Genomic DNA, 16,806 nt, shown 5'->3' with positions numbered 1-16,806 from the left:
CTCTTGTCTGTTTCTTGGAGTTGATAATTGTAAGCAGTGAGACATGGCAGATTCCTAAGTTGGAAAAACAGTATGCTTCTCAGGAAAAAAAATGACATGTAACTTGTAAAGATGCTGAACTGTGGTAAGTAGTGAAAGTTCATAGAAAAAGAAAGAGGGACCTGGCTTCCTTTTAATCCATCTCTTTCTACTCTAAATTGTATGATTTATTTATTCAGCAACTGAAATAATTCAATTTTTTTAGCTTCCTTAGAGACCCAAACACTGGTAATGGAATATGGAACAGCCCATCTCTACCAGAGCTTAAAATCTAGACAGGTTCATAATGATCTCAGGTCATTACCCTCTGAAATCTCCGCAGGGGTTAGATGAAAATACTTGATCTGAGTCTATTTTTAATGGACAGATATCACCATCCTGATTGGAACTAATTGTTCCAGCTGTTGCAGAACCACATAGAGCTGAATAGGCAAAATGATGGGGTCCTTCGAGATTAGGAGAATGGCAGTGGCATTGAGTGGAGGGACGGATCAAGATATTTGCTGGGGCTAGTGTTGGGTTTAATTTTCTTAAATGTAATAATCTGACTTAAATCACCTGAATGTGTCACAACAACACAGACTGATGTTGCAGATATCTCTGTGGTGATTTTAAAGAAAAGAAATTGCCCATGTGAATAGAAAATACCTAACAATTGGGTTCAATTTGGGAAGAGAAACCTGGAAAGAGATCTATCTGGGCTTCAAACTAGGTATGTTTGGAGTGAAACAAGGCAGAGAGGATGACTAAGAATGCTTTGAGTCATGAAACAGGCTGGCAAGAGTCTTTTACCATCTTTGTTTTTGGATGTCTCGGTAGAAATATAGTCTTAAACTGGAGGAGATGCAGGTAGTGCAGTGTAAATGTTCAAGTAGTGTAGAATACAGGTTGGAAGGATTGCTTTATCTGACTCACGGACAGTCATCTAATCTGAGATTATGTGTACAGCTTTAAGAGGGGCAGTAGTAATAAATACCAAGGTTGGAAAAGTATTACTTAGAGACTCCAAAAAGATTTAATTGGGAGTAACAGGATGTAATTGAGCCTAGGGCAACTGAAGCAGAATATTAGGAAAAGTTTCCTGACATTGGGATGCGTTGGGTTGTAGACGCCCTTCAGAAGGAAATTCCAGAAGCCTTTCTGGGAGATAGTTAAATTAGATTCTGTAACATCTTTGAAAAAGTGTGGTTGGGGAATAATGTGGCATTGGCAAGGATTGAAGAGACCTTCTGGATGAAGTCTTACAGTTGATCTCTAATTATTACGGTGTGTGCTGATGTTGCTGGTGCACTCCACTCTATCTGTTTAGTGATTAGATAGCGCTTTGCAAGTATGCATTTTCATAAATGTCCCTGTGAAGAACATTTCCTCTTATGTGAGCACTGTAATGAAAGTTGCTCCCTTTTATATCTCTGACTGTTTATCTGTAAATTGCTGCAAAATGATGGTGTGCTATTCTTTAATCTTTTTAGAAATATCAGAGAGGAGGGAGGAAAAAAAACCCCTTTCCGTGGCTCCTTCTGCTGGTGTCCAGAAATTACAGCGGGGTGATCTTTTGTTATAAACTGTTTTTCAAGAGACATTCCTGCAATTATGAATGAAGTAGCAATAGTGAAGGAAGGATGGCTTCACAAACGAGGTAAGTATCTGTTCCTCCTCACTTAAAGGAACACTGACTGTTTTGGTCTGTCAGTAAATGGGCTTACTCTCACATTGATGACTTTAACAGCATACTTTTTATTTTTTTTGAGAATCCCCTTTCTTAAAACTTGTCCGTCCTGATGGTAAATGTGTGGAAGAAAGATGTGTGAATTTCTGTGAACTATGCAGTACTCTGAGAAAATGTGTAGTACATTTTCTGTGTTTTTTCTCAGAAGACTATCTCTGCCCTTTAGTTTTTAAAATGATGCTAATGATAAAAAGCCACTACTTTACAGTTAAGTATTAATGGGTGGACTATAGCAAAGGTGGACTAATTAGTTTGTCTTGATATCTTTTAAAATGTAAGCAGTATATTTGCTACTGTTCTCTCTACATGCATGTGTTGTGCACTTGCCTCTGGGAAAACTGCATTTGGACAGCAAGAAATACAATGTTTGTTGGTTGTGTGTGCTTTTGCAGTAACTTTGCCAGGGAATGCACTCTATTTTTTTGTACTGTGTGCATGCCATTTAAATACTAATTACTTTTAGTACCAAGTCCCAAGATATGAGCAGTATCATAAATTCTGTACGTTCCATGTTTAATGTTGATAAAATAAAAGACCTGCATGAGAAAGAAGGGACACCTGGAATATAATTGACACTGTAATTGCATATGCGACTGCACTGTTTCTTATTAGGTGTTGTGTTCCTTCAATATTCTGCTGCCAGTAAGTTTAACTGGATTTTTTTGTACAGGGTGAGTGTTTTTTGTTGTTGTTGTTTTTAGTACAGCACCGCTATGCATATTAGCATTTTAGTACAGCCCCACTATGCAACTTAGCCATTACTTTGTACTATATTACTGCTTTCTCTCAAGAAGTGAACATATTTAGGTGCTTTCCATAATCTCATCTTTTTGGACCAACAACAAATTTAGTGCTAATATGGAAACTTGCTGTTTCTGCAGAATCAGGATTTTTCCAGAGAGTTTGCAACAGCTTAGTAATGTAGCCTGAAGGTACACAGGTACAGCAAAATTATTTTTGGAAGAAGAGGGAAGTACCTTATCATAACCTTGATGAAGGTTGATTCTTCTGCAAGAACAAAATTTATAATACACAACATTAAAATAAAAGGGATATTTTTTTTCTGAAAACTGATATAACATTTTGTTTTTCATTATAGGCTGATGCTTGGTCAGGAGAATTTGACAGGGCCATTTGAAAGCAGTATTATATTAGGTTTTCATCGCAATTTGTTTCAGACACAGTTTATGTATATAGATGCCCCCTTTCTGCAGCTTACAGAAATATATCTTAACTCCTGTCTCTGGATAGCTCTGTTACCTGGTTCAGTCAATGCGTTAGAAAGGCATACTTTGCTTGCATAAAGCAAAGGTAGTAAAAACTTGTTTGTGTTTCATATTAGACTTGAGGGTCTGAAGAATTCTTGCAGCTGAAAGGACAGTGTGGACTTGCATTATGTGTTTTTTACCTAATGTTATTACAAATAACATATATGTAAAAGACTGCAACTGAAAGAGATTGGAGGGAAACATTTGTTTTTGTGGTCTAAAGCACAAATAACCAAAAGACCAGATCAGTTCTTCAGCCCTGCAAGGTTAAGTACTGCAGCCACAGGATGTTTCTAAAACTTTATACAATTATAATATAGTCAGCTTTCTCACTGTGTTTGTGTGAGTCTTTCACATGAGAACAGAGTGGAGAGAAACATTTCTCAAAAAAAACCTTGTAATACGATAGATACTGTCCCTGAATCTGCCAAGCAGATACAGTCAGTATCTGAAACCACTTTTACCTCCTTTTTAACAGTCTGACTTGATTTCAAAATGACTATGACTCTTAACCTGGGAATTGAAATTTCTTTACTTTCCAGGTGAAAAACATAACTTCCAACCAAATAAGATGCCAGTTCAACATAGTATGTAATGCTGCTGGAGGGCAGCTTTTAGTTTAAAATGGCTTACTTGAATTTTAAGTTCCTATAGAAACTCTAAACAGGCTGCATTATAATTTCTGACTCACTTGCAAGATTGTGACCAGATTATTTGATGAGCACCTTTTTATTTTGATGGTGGTTGTCGGCAGGATAAATAGTGCAAGCTGCATATTTGATAGTCAGATTTGTCTTTGGACTACATTCATCCAGGTCTTTTGCATCGAAGGGAAACCCCATCTCTTTATCTTGGTTTCTGCAGCTTTTTCCACTTCTGTGTCTCATTTTGAGGACCGTTGTGGTACCTGTTTTCCTCAGTGGTTCAGTACAACTGTTAATTGAATGTCACTAACCTGCCGATGGATTTCAGGAAAGCAATGCCATATCCCCTTTTAGGTTCTCCAGAACACCACATGCATCTGCTCTGCTGTACTTCTGGTTTTGTTGGCAGCAGTTTTGACATCAGTTGTGAAACTTGATTCTCTCAGATGGAGGGTCAGGCCGGCCCACTATTGCTGGTCTTTTTGCGAGTGATATACATTTGTTTTAGATGTGCTTTAATCTGTAGTGATTATTAAGGAGATCTGTATATGGAAAAAAAAAGATTGATTCTCCAGCTCTGCAAGGTTAAGTGCTGCACGGGATGTTTCTAAAAGTCATGTCCGATACTGTGAGCTTGTGAAACAATACATAAACAGTAATTGTTGTAGGGAGGGACTACCAAGGGAAGACTACAGCTACAGTAAATGCCTGCAGTTTGTCCCTTTGGGCAAAGTATACAGATGAGATCTTGACCATTTGTAGTCTTTAATGATCCCATGATTCTTTTCACAGGCATAAAGAGCGTTAACCCTGGTGACTGGCCAAATTCCAGATCCCGTAATTACGTTCTGAGTACCTAAAATTCCCCTTGTAGCTTCAGTTGGATAAAATAGCTCTTTCAGTTCCTGTCTTCAACAGTTGAACAGCACAACAGTGTGTTTTTCCCCAGTGATGGCCATGTTTCTGTGGCTGCAGTGATTTGTGCACATATAAATCAGCTTGCAAAAAGCTTTGTAATCCTTCTAGAGGTCAGGTGCTATATGCGTTAGCTATCATTAGCTGGAGCAGGTGTTTTGGTTTGGTTGAAGTAACAGGACTTTCTAGCATTCTGGAGTAACTTCCTTCCTTTAGCTGGCTTTCTTTTTCCAAAATAAAAATAATATATAAATATGTTTTATTTCATTTCCCCATATATATCTAATTTGTCTATCTAGATATAGCTATATATGGATAAGTGAAATTAAACATTTATATTCTTTGTATGTTTTATATATATACTTCATACATATATATACATAATGCACGCACACATATATATGGAGAAATGAAATTAGACATCTTTTTCTCTGCTGGTCTGAGTTCCTGGCAGTCCTGTGAGTCAGTCACTTAAAGGAAGTGCGACTTCCAGTAGTGCAGATGTTTGTTTGCAGAGAGGCTAGAGTCATCTCCATGACACTTCTAACCTCATCGAGTCAGAAGTATAGGACTTCATGAATGAACTGACATTTTTTTTCAATTGGCAGTGCATAGCCCGGCAGTCCTAATCAGGATACGTCAGGCGGTCAGCTACACACACAAAAGCAGTAGTTACAAATCCTAATCTCGGTTTGAAGAACTACATAGCAGAAATGCCTAATGTGTGTATGGGGAGGAGGCAAGGAAGCTGAAGTGGAGGAACTTGAATTTTGTCATGTTTGGGGGAGATGTCCACGCGTGTGTCTGCATGCTGTTTGTGACATTGTTTATGTTGCAGAGCCATAAGGCAGGTAAAAGAGAGTAAAGGGGGGAATTTAAGCTTTGTAGGTCACATGACATTAAATTAACTATTTTTTGTTGAAACTGCAGCGTTACTTTGTTTCTAAAGGCGTGTCAGTAGCAGCTTGAGCTTTAGAAGCGTGCCCATTGCGGTGCATTTGTTAGACTGAAGTAGACATTCGCGTGGCCTCTATGTGCCTGAAAGTCTGTTGTGTTCCCTTTGTCATCTCTGTTCATCTTACCACATTTGTCCCTATTCTCTAAGGGTCTTCATGATGGTATCACTCCAGTTGTCATCCTCTTTACATTCAAGTCTGTCTTTAGAAACCCACTTCTTCCAGGGCAGTAAGAAATGAGATACTGTCAAAACACTGCCCTTCTCACTTCTGCCTTTCCTGGTATATCTTGTTTTCTGTGAGTCTCATTTCAGTTATAAATTCTTTGGGGAAGAAACTTCCTTTTTTACGCTGTGAAGAAGGGAGTGTTTTGTTGGGGCTAAATAGGAAATAAAAATCTGATGGAAGCAATTACATTCAAGCCTGTACCAAATATGTGGTGCTTTTTTTTAAATGGCATACATAAATGCTGCATAGCATTTAGGCAGAAAATTTGCAACAGCTTAGCCATCTGATGCTTCAGGAGTATTTTAGGCAAGTAAAAGATAATTGCTCAATTTGGGGTCTGGGTCAACAGCAGACAAAATTGCCAGAGCATCTTTACAAACCAGTGACTCTTCAGCTTACTTGGCAGGCAGTCCTTTCAACAGTGGGGTGGCCCTACTGCCATGCTAAGGAATCAGGTCAGTGCCAGCTTAGAGAGATCCCAATAGCCCTTGGAATAATGTATGTGCCCTTTAGAGATCTCCAGACTAATATTTATACCCAGCCTCACCCTGCTGATTTCAGTAGGGCCTGTAAACTGGTAGAAAATATCTGTATAAAGTACGTTTGCCAACTAAACATCAGATCCATTTGTCTGAACCAGAATAATGGGGCCTAGCACCGTTTAGCATTGTTTTCCTGAGAGCCAGTCAATATGTTTAACTGTTCACTTACTAGTATCAATTGAAGGATGGCTAAACAACCATGTTTCCACCAGTTAACTACTTTGACAAGCCCAGGTTGGGTGCACTGACATTTCTTCTCTCTCCTTTGTTACTTGGTTCTTTCCCCGCCTCTTCATTTTTTCTTGGCATCTGGGTTTCGTAGCTTTGTTCTTTCCAGCTCACCTATGCAGCCAGACCCTTCAAGATTCAGGTTGATTGGAGGACCTTCTGGCTTTGGTGGTATTTCAAAGAGGCCGCAGCCATGATATCAGATACAAAGTATTCAAATATACATACAAACTTGCAGGAAGTTGGCTATAGAGAACAAAGTTACTTTAGAGGATAAGCTGAAGTGATGAGGACAGGTAAAGATGAACAAGAATCGAGAGATAGGAGGGAAAGGAGCTGGTGCTGTTGTTTTAAATAGAAAAACAATATGTATGGTTGTAGGTTTGTAGTTCATAGTTTAGACATGTTGCTCATCTGGTTGTACATAAAAGAACTTGGGTAAACAAGGTCAGACTGTGGCTTTGGACATTGATCACTTCTTCAACACGCGGCAAAGGTTTTCTAATGGCATGCTTGTTCTCTGCCTCTTTCTTGTCCTGCTCTCGGGGATGGAAGGAGGGAGGAACCAGGAAATTATAGAGCAATAAATCTGACCTTGGTGGTAGGCAAGATGCTAGAAACATTAAGAAAGGATGAGATCACAAAACATCTGGAGAAATATGAGCAGATAATGGCTAGTCAGCTAGACTATTTTGGAGAATAAATCTCATCTGATGGAATTATTTGTGGAGAGACTGAAGGAAGTAGTATGAGAATAAAGCAGTGGAGATTGCCCTAGTTAATCCTCTGCCATCCAAAATAGACAATGTAGATGGTGTCATTCCTGAACAGTCAAGAGCTGGTTATTGGTTAGAAGGCAGATTAAAGATAACTCGGGGGAAGCCAGAGGATGACTAGACTGTTGTAGGAAGAAAGGTAGTTGAAAATTTTCTGAGAAAAACAAACCAAAGAAATTCCCCACCCCCCTATGATCAATAAGTTTTTCTTTTTGCGTGAAACATTTTCATTTTGATAAAACAAACAACATTTTTAAAAAAAACGTTAGTTTTTTGAGATGTGGAAAAAAATAGATGTGCTGTAACTCCTTTTTCCATGCAAGTGAAAAATGTAGTTTTAATATGTTATATTAAAACAGTTCTATGCATTTTCCAAAATGTTAATGAAATGAGAAATTCTTGTTTCTCCAAATTTCTTTTAGAAGATAAAAATCCCCCCGTTTTAGCTGCTTTTCCACAGGAATGTGTGTGTTAAAGTGAGATGCTTTTCTCTGTGTTTTTGTGAATGATTTGCCATGGAATAGAGGTACAGAACAGATTTTTTCCAATCAATGATATAGAAAGAGAGGCTCACATGTAGGCACGTGAATATCCTATTAGACTATGGAGTTTGTCTGTGTCTTGTCACTTCATGTCAGGCAGCTTAGTTTCATATTCTGTTTGGCTGTATGTCAGAACTGAAGAGAAGTAGGTGTTGGTTCTCTGCAGGTATCAGGTCATGTTGCAGAATTGCACCCTCCCTTCTGCTTAAGAGATCCAGGAATATGGGGCCAGGGTTTTGGCTCAGGCCAGGCTGAAGATGAAATGGTAATGATTTGTAGGGCAGGTTGCATGGTGCTTGTCCATTCTATTTCTGGTCCTCCTCCTTTTCATTCTCCTCCTCCCCTCGCCCCTTCATGGGTGCCTCTTTTGTTTTTAAAGAAGAGGAAAACAGTGGGAGAATGGCCAAATAAGTAGCCCTGTGGTGGTTTTGTTTGTTTTTGCTTTTATCTTTTTTTTTTCTTGGTTGAGCCTCTGTGCTAAGTTTAGGAGAAAGGGGAGTACTGAGTTGAGAGGGTTTTGGATTAGGTAGAGAGGAAGTTGAGTAGAAAGCCATACTATTATGGCAAAATGTAATGGATACTGTGTAATATTACTGTTTTAAACCTTAAGACACTATCAATAGAAAACTCTTTAAAAATGGCTAAGGGAGTTGCTAGAGACAGATTAATTCAGGAAACAGGCTTTATTGTATGCTAGAAAGACCAGATTAGTTGGCATGCTAACTTTCACGTAGATGTAAATTTGAAAGCAGCTTTCAGTAGTAACTCTGTGATCTGCTGGGACAAGTCATAGAGGCTATTTTTTTTAAGGTACAAGGTGAACCTATTGCATATCTTGATTTACTAAGAAAATTCATAATTTTTAATAGGGTTTGAGAAATTTAAGCTTTTAAAAATGTATTTTAAAATTGAGATCCTTGTAGTTGTATTGGATAGATGATAAAGTACAGGTATATATGTCTTAAAAGGGGGAACAAAAACCAGGAAACTGTGCAAGGAAAGAGGAAGAAAAAGAATGAAGGAACAATACCACCATATTAGGTGTGATATAGTCGGTGTTTGTGAAAAATATTTATAGCAGCTGAAAAGGAGAATAATTCTAACACTTTTTTTTAGCTGGAAGGGGGAAAATGTAGTGGAATTTATAGATCTTTTTCAAAAGATTTCTCAAACTTGAACAAATTATAGGGGAAAAAAGTTGGTCCAAAAATACAAATGAAATGTATCAGTTAAATCAGCAAATGTGTGATTGTTCCTTATCACAGTCAAAATGTATGTAAGGGAGGAGAGAAACATATATTATCTTTTTATTATCAGTTTAATAACTGGTATCTTTTTTTTCTATTTTTTAAGTCAGGAGGATATGTTTTGAACTACCCCTCCAAGCCCAAATCCTGCACTGGGTGAATTATAGGCAATCAGTGATGTTGTGTGTGTTCACAGTATGTAATTGGCACTACTAAAACTATTGATGCAGTGTCTGGTGATTTATAAATGTATCCCTCTTCCTTGTAGGGACACTGTATTTTTTATTAATCTGTGACTGAGGATCATTGAAGGAACTGGATTTTGGATTTGTTTTGAAGGTGCATAGATTCACACATAGTTGGATCTGTCTTGTGAGTGAATTCTGTAGTTGCTAGGAAAGCTGAAGTTTTCTTGGGTGCAAAGTTCTCTCTTTTGAGAATGATGATATTACTGTTCCGGCAGAAAGTAGGTGTTGCTAGAGTCATGATGGCTTACGGCATTGTTGCTAATTTTCACCATTTCATTGCAAGTCTTGCGGTATGAAGTCCCAGCTCTAGGAGTCATGTGACTATGTGAGAATTTAAGCTTTCATTTGAAGAGCAAGAGCAGGTTTCTAGTCTTCATGGTTGTGGAAAAAAGCTGGAAGACATTACTGGAGTGCTAGATGGTGAAGATAAAGGACAGAAAACTTACAAGTGGTTTTTAAGTCTCTACCCTCCTCTCACTGTTGTGAAGGGGCATAAAGATGGAGAAAGGTACTTAAGATTGCACTTTTAGAGAGCTAGTGGGATGAAAGTATCATTTATATACTGTCAGAGGTCTGACCAGTTTAATGTGCAAACTGCCTTTTTGGAAACAGTCGAACTAGCTAAAATAGATCTAGATGTGAAAGTCTGCTGTCGTTTCCTTGTACTTAATGCCATTCAACTCTTATAGATGTAAGTCATACCAATTAAGTGGATAGCACCAGGGCATTATGGTTGGAGTTATAGTAATACAAAGGTACTTAATTGGAATAGCTTAGTTCAGGGCTATATAGGCTGCATGTCATTCACAGGGGCTTAATTTACAACATGCTGGGTGCATCTACATGTGCGCTTTACTTCCAAGTAGACTAAATAGTTTTGCAGTAAAGCATCACAGTCTACATGTGCACTGGTATTAAGACGCAGTAAACTAATTAACTCTGCTGTAGGATAATACTGTCCCTGATAGTACTGTCCTATGGCAGAGTACTTCACAGCACCAAAATGCAGATATAGATGCTGACTACAGGTGTACATTGTGCTCGGTTAGCCCAGCCAGCTCTGGGCCTTTTCTGCCCCAGTTCAAATTGCTGCTATCCCAGGCACACATGTAGATGCTCCCCCTGGGAGCAGTCATCTCTGGTTGGAACTGCTTCAGAGTTTGTCTCGCATTAATTGCATATGTAGATGCACCTGCTGTCTCCCACACAGGTACCTGCTTTAGCTACTGCTGCCACTGGGCCCCCAGTAGGGCCGTGCGAAATTTTGCCGGCTGTTTCGTTTCAACACTGTTTCGACTAATTTGGAGGTCAAAACAGCAAAATTGGAATGAAACAAAGGCCGTCAAAATAGCCTTGAAACAAAATGAGGCTGGTGAGAACGTTTTGACCATAGGGATCCAGCTGGGCTGTCTTCCCATCCCCAGCGCAAGATTCGGTAGTGGGTGGCGAGGCAGTCCAGCTGGGCTGCTTCGTGGTCCTCCGCTAGGTTGCGCTGGCTGACTCTCTATCCCCAGCAAAATGTCGAAACAGCCTTTCTGTTTTGACAGAACGAAACAGCTGCTTCGACTCAAAATTAAATTCAATATGAAACACAGAACCAGCGAAACTCAAGGCGAAATGGAACGGTGCCGTTTCGCACAGCCCTGGTCTCCAGGTTTCCCCTCCAGCTTCTATTTCCTGGCCCCTGCCCCTGAGAGCAGGGTGGCACAGCAGGGCCTAGGGCCCCCATGTAGTGGGAAAGGTGTTTGCGGTGGTGGGGGGTGCCAGTGGCATTGCAGGGGATCCGTTTGGCATACAGTCCTTTGTCGTTCCTAAGTTGGACAGCTCTGGTTTAGTTCCTGAAAAGGCCAGTGGAAGGACTTTTTAAATCCATGTAACTGTGTCCTCATTAAGAGATTTTCAATAAAAATATTGGAAAAAATAACAAAATAATATATATGGCACAAGCTGTCTGAGTAGTTAGCCCTTGATTTCACTATCCCTTGTTTCCCCCATGCATGAAATAAGGAAGATGGAATTTCTTTTGCCTTGGTTGTGCATGGCTGTACAGCACAGGGGAGTGTTGTGCAGAGGTAGGGCAACCTAACTCTGTACCTGTTAGCTCTGGAGCCAGAACCCAGTATGCTTTTGCTAAAATAAAGGTACCAATATTACTATATTTACAATAGTAAACTATACCATTTAAATACGTTTTCAGTGTTTGCTGCCAGAGCCAGCACATGTGGAGCTAGGTTTGAATGTCTTTGTACAGCCCTTCGTTTTGTCATACAAACGTCCCTCTCAATTGTAAGCTTTTCAGAGAAGGGACTGTGTTCCTCTGTTCAAACATGTGGGTCCCTCATCTCATTTGAAGCCTGTAATTACTGCTGCAGTACAAATAATATTAATTATGCAACTACAAATGTTACTTTCCAGATCAGAGTTACAATAGAATATTCGGGTTAAATAAACATCACATTTTTGTGAAACCACGTGAAATAATTGATCTTTGCCTGAAGGCATTTACTACTAAATCCAAGTCTGATCTCCATGCAAATATGTGTAGTTTAACTAAGAATTGGTCTGCATTGCAGATTGCAGTGTAGCATTAAGATACCTGATTTAGTTTTAAAGGGGAAGCAGTTCAGCTGCATGCTGCAGCAGCTAATTTGTGCTGCCAAGAAGCAAGCTGCAGTATAAACACACCCTAACTCAGGTTGGTTATTTTGGTTCATGTCTCAGAGTTCATGCTTCTGTGTTAGAATAAAGTTTTTTGCACAAAAATAAATGATTTTTTTGTCTGTGTACCATTTTGTGTTTTCAGAATAACACGTGATTCTGTGTACACGGATCAGGCCCCTGATGGTGTTAATTTTTCAGGGGTGCTATTGACCCACTTGGTGGTGCTTTGTTGCTAGGTCTCAATGAAGTCCATGCTTAGACTGGCAGACTAAACCTCAGTAATCCTGTGGCTTCTCCTAATGTCATCAGTGAAAAGCTGAGGGATTTCTTTGGGATGCTGCCTTTTTTGTGAAAGTCTTGAGTGGAGAACTTATTCCAATTTCTTGGCTTTATCTGGCTACCCTGAGTACTATATTTCAGAGTTTAAGGAGGTGGGAGGAGGTTTGCTTCCTACCTTGAAATATTCCTTGCAGCAAGGAATTCCCTTAGCCCTTTATTTTACTTGGGAATTGGCTTTCTGAAATTGTTGTTCTTGTTGGCAGCTCCTGCATACAGCACACTCCCCTCTGCGTTCTCTTAGGATGGGGTAGTTTGCTTCCTTGTCTGTATGGCAGGTGGTTAGCTTGTTTCCCATCATAATCAAATCAGTAATTTCTGAAGTGAGAATTTGGGAAATTTGCCATGTTTTTCACTGTATGGGAAATCACTGAAAATTTCTCAGCAGTACTTTCTGAGAGACTTGCATGAACCCCAGCCGCCAAATACAATGATGGCAATCTGTTTCTGTTGTTTCGTGACATTTAGCCTGTGAGGTTGACACCTTAATCCAAAAAAGTAAAACACAACCCAAACCCACAAAATGTGTGTGATGGGGAGATAGTTAAATACCATCATGATGGAAGAATACCAGAGTACTTAGTTTTAAAGACATTCAGAACTACATTGGCACCCCTTTGTTATACAGTGTAGCTGAAAACGAACTGCAGCAATAATGAACCAATCCATCTAAATCACAGCAGCTGAACAACTGACTATTCTATCTCAAAATGCAAATGTGTTGTGCAGAATGGATTTAATTGTAAATGTTTGCTTAGTAGGGAATATGAGCCTCTTAGTTTGTGACAATAATTGTGAATACAAAGAACCCACAGAATTTTAGGGTTTACATAGCTTTCCCCTCTTTTCATAACAATATTTCTAAGTTATTCTTTTTTTTTCAAATGTGCCCTAGCTAACTAATATTACTTCAAACATACAAGTATACCATGTATTGTGAAGGCTGAAAGATGAATTTAGCTGTATATATTTAGATCATGTTGGATTTTCTGTGACTTTTCTTTGATATGTATGTGGTGTGTATGTTCACTTCTTTAATATAGTTTAAATGAATAAAAGAAGAGAGTGCTGACTTTCAGAGCATTTGATTTGTCTTTACGGTGCAATAATGGTGAGAGTTTCTTACCTAGCCCTTTCATTTTGATTCCAGCAAGATAGCTTTTACATGTTTAATATATCACTATTTAAGGATTCAGTTCTGGCTCAAACAGCCCACGGAAGGTTGAGACTACAAACTATTTTCTTGTCTCATAGTTGGTAGGGTTGGAAGGTACCTAAGCAGATCATCAAGTCTGACCCCCTGCCATGGGGGGGAAAGGATGCTGGGGCCAGACGACCCCGGGTAGGTGATTATTTAGCCTCCTTTTGAAGACCCCCTAGGGTAGGGATGAGCACCACTTCCCTTGGAAGTTGGTTTCAGATCCTAGCTGCCCTGACAGTGAAGTAGTGCCTCCTGATACCTAGCCTGAATCTACTCTCAGTCAACTTACGGCCGTTATTCCTTGTTACTCCTGATAGTGCTCGGGGGAACAGGGACTCTCCCACTGCCTGCTGGTTCTCCTTGGCAAGTTTATAGGTGGCCACCAGATCCCCTTTCAGCCTTCTTTTGTGAAGGCTGAACAAGTTCAGGTCCCATCGCCTCTCCTCATAGGGCCTGCCCTGCTGCCCCTTATCATGCAAGTGGCCCTCCTCTGGACCCTCTCCGTACTGTCCACATCCCTCCTGAAGTGCGGTGCCCAGAACTAGACATAGTACTCCAACTGTGGCCTGACCAGTGTTGCATGGAGGGGGAGGATCACCTCCCTTGACCTGCTCATGATGCATCTGTGGATGCATGACAAGGTGTAGTTAGCCTTCCTGACCATGTTCCCACATTGGCAGCCCGTGTTCATGTTGGAATCAGTAGTGACTCCAAGATCCTTTTCTGCCTCTGTACTGACGAGAAGGGAGTTCCCCAGCCTGTAGGTATGCTTCTGGTCCTTTCTCCCCAGGTGCAGCACCTTGCATTTGTCTGTACTGAAACTCATCCTATTCTCATCCACCCACCTCTGTAACCTGTCCAGATCTAGTTGTAGCCCGCCCCTCTCTTCTGGCGTGGTCACTTCTCCTCACATCTTAGTGTCATCTGCGAACTTGAACAAGGTGCTTTTCACCCCCCTGTCCAAGTCGCTGATGAAGATGTTGAACAGTGCGGGCCTGAGGACCGAGCCCTGGGGGACCCCACTGCCCACATCCCTCCAAGTCGAAAATGACCTGTCCACCACCACTCTCTGGGTGTGGCCCTCCAGCCAATTTGCGACCCCTCTGACTCTGTAGGTGTTGACAACAGTCGCCTAATTTTTGAATGAGGATGGGGTGAGAGACAGTATCGAAGGCCTTCCTAAAGTCCAGAAAGACTACGTCCACCGCCACACCTGCGTCGGCTTTGGTGACCTGGTTGTAGAAGGCCATCAGGTTGGTCTGACAGGGCCTGCCCCTAATGAACCCGTGTTGATTGCCCCTGAGCATAATCTCCCCTGCTGGTCCCTTGCAGATGTGCGTTTAGATAATTTCTCAAAGAGCTTCTCCAGTTCTGAGGTAAGACTAACAGGCCTATAGTTTCCTGGGTCCTCTTTCCTCCATTTTTTGAAAATGGGGACCACATTGGCCCTCTTCCAGTCCTCTGGCACCTAGCCAGAGCACCATGAGTGCTCATAAAGCCGTGCCAGGGGTCCTGCAATGACCTCAGCTAATTCCCTCAGCACTCGGGGGTGGAGATCGTCAGGACCTGCTGATTTGAACATGTCCAGGCCCTCCAGAAGTTCGCTGGCTAGGTCCTCACCTTTAGTCAAAAACTTCTATTCCTGTCTGTGATGTTGCTCATGAGGACTGAACTGCTGTCACTGATTTTAATATTTAATTATGAGGAAATAGTGTTAAAGTTTCTTTTTTAGATAACAGGGGGATGGCAACAGGAGGAGGTGGATGGAGGAAGAGAGAGTATATATGTATAGAGAGAGAGAGAGAAAGGGCTGAGGCAGCATATCCCTGGAGGAAAAAAAATAGGTTCACCCTCCAACTAGGATCAGAAATACCTCAAACTAATAAAAGGCACCTATACTCTTTTTTTCTTTTCTTTTATTTAGGTGCTATGGTTGCTATTTATTGTGCATTTCATTTTAGTATGCTGGAGATGTGTTTTAGTTGGGGGGAGGGAATTCCTGAAGAATAGGCCTTTGTGACATTAGAAGAGTTTACTGTGCCAAAGTTATGGTAAGAATTTGTAAATTTTGGCTTCAGGGGCATTTCCTTCCACTGTTGTAAGTTTCCAACATTAAAAACATAAGGGTTGAACAGCATTTTTTAAACTGACAATGCCAACATTCATTTCACAAACTAAACTATCCTTTCACATGACACTGCTGGTTCCACATAAACATGCTGTTGATTTTGTCCCACTGAAGTCATCCTTCGACTTCCTGAGTCATGCAGAAGGGTCTGTCACTGTTTTCAGATCTGTATTGTGGACTCTGAATGATCTGTGTGGATTTAGTTTGCAAACTTACTGTCCTTGAAAGAAATGCTTTTATTTGGAATGATGTCCTCAAACCCTAAATGCGTATCTGGGTTATTTATGTATTCTTTGTTGGGACCCTGAAAATTGCTTTGTTTCCCTGGGATAAAGCACAGCTTGTTGGGAATAGTTGTTTGGTGTCTGTAGTAGCAGCACCATCTTCCTCTTAATTATGCTGTTGGCTCCTTATGTTGCTCTTCCTGTTGTTAGGAGCTTTATTTTTAGGTTATACAGAATGACTTGTATTCCAAAAGGGCTAAGGAAGAACATGCCATGTCTGTAGGAGTCCTTGGGCTGGGAGGACCCAGGTAATGCATTCAAATGGTAGTCTTTTCTAAAGGACTGAGGGGCACATTCTGCTGTTTGCTACCTGCTCATTTCACAGGGGTTTGGTAGAGTAATCAGGGGCAAAATCTGAGCCAAAAGCTAGACTGTCATGGTGACACAATTTTTTAAAAGCGTTTTCTTGCCTAAACAAAAACATAGATTGTACGTTGTAAAGTACAGCTCTAATCTAATAAAAAGGATTTTGCACATTGTAAAAAAGATTTGGCGACTTCCATGTCGTTGTTTCCAGTCTATTTTTTTTTCACCTGCAAGATGATAAAAAAAAAACTTTTTTTCTTTTCCTCTCTTCCTGGGCTGCTGGTTTTGCAAATTCAGCTTCATGTCTGAGGGTCAAGATGGATCGATAAGGCTAGGCAATCACCTTGCTGAGGTTGTTTGACTCCAGTACTCTTTCCTGCCTTGGCAGGGGGTCGGACCTGATAATCTGCTCAGGTCCCTTATGACCCTAGTAACTATGAAACTGGGATAAGCTTCCACCCCATTTGTCCAGTAATATTGCACAGATGTGTAACAGACTAAAGTATGGCCCCACAGTATCAATTGAAT

At 40.5% G+C, this 16,806-nt stretch overlaps 1 protein-coding gene across 2 annotated transcripts in view; it reads left to right on the top strand.

The window, feature by feature from the left end:
- Positions 1 to 16,806, top strand: part of AKT1 (AKT serine/threonine kinase 1) — a 105,194-nt gene that overhangs the window by 3,905 nt on the left and 84,483 nt on the right. For both annotated transcript variants that reach the window (XM_090034144.1, XM_090034143.1), the window contains exon 2: positions 1,512 to 1,678. In XM_090034144.1, the coding sequence (XP_089890270.1) occupies positions 1,633 to 1,678 (46 nt within the window). In that variant the 5' untranslated portion in view covers positions 1,512 to 1,632. The remainder of the gene's footprint in view (positions 1 to 1,511; positions 1,679 to 16,806) is intronic.

The sequence above is a fragment of the Crocodylus siamensis genome, chromosome 2 (genome assembly GCF_052110815.1).
Source record: "Crocodylus siamensis isolate JL-2025a chromosome 2, ASM5211081v1, whole genome shotgun sequence".
NCBI classification, from domain to species: domain Eukaryota; kingdom Metazoa; phylum Chordata; order Crocodylia; family Crocodylidae; genus Crocodylus; species Crocodylus siamensis.
Note: the sequence above shows the minus strand (reverse complement) of the source record. Positions and strands in the feature narration are given on the sequence as shown.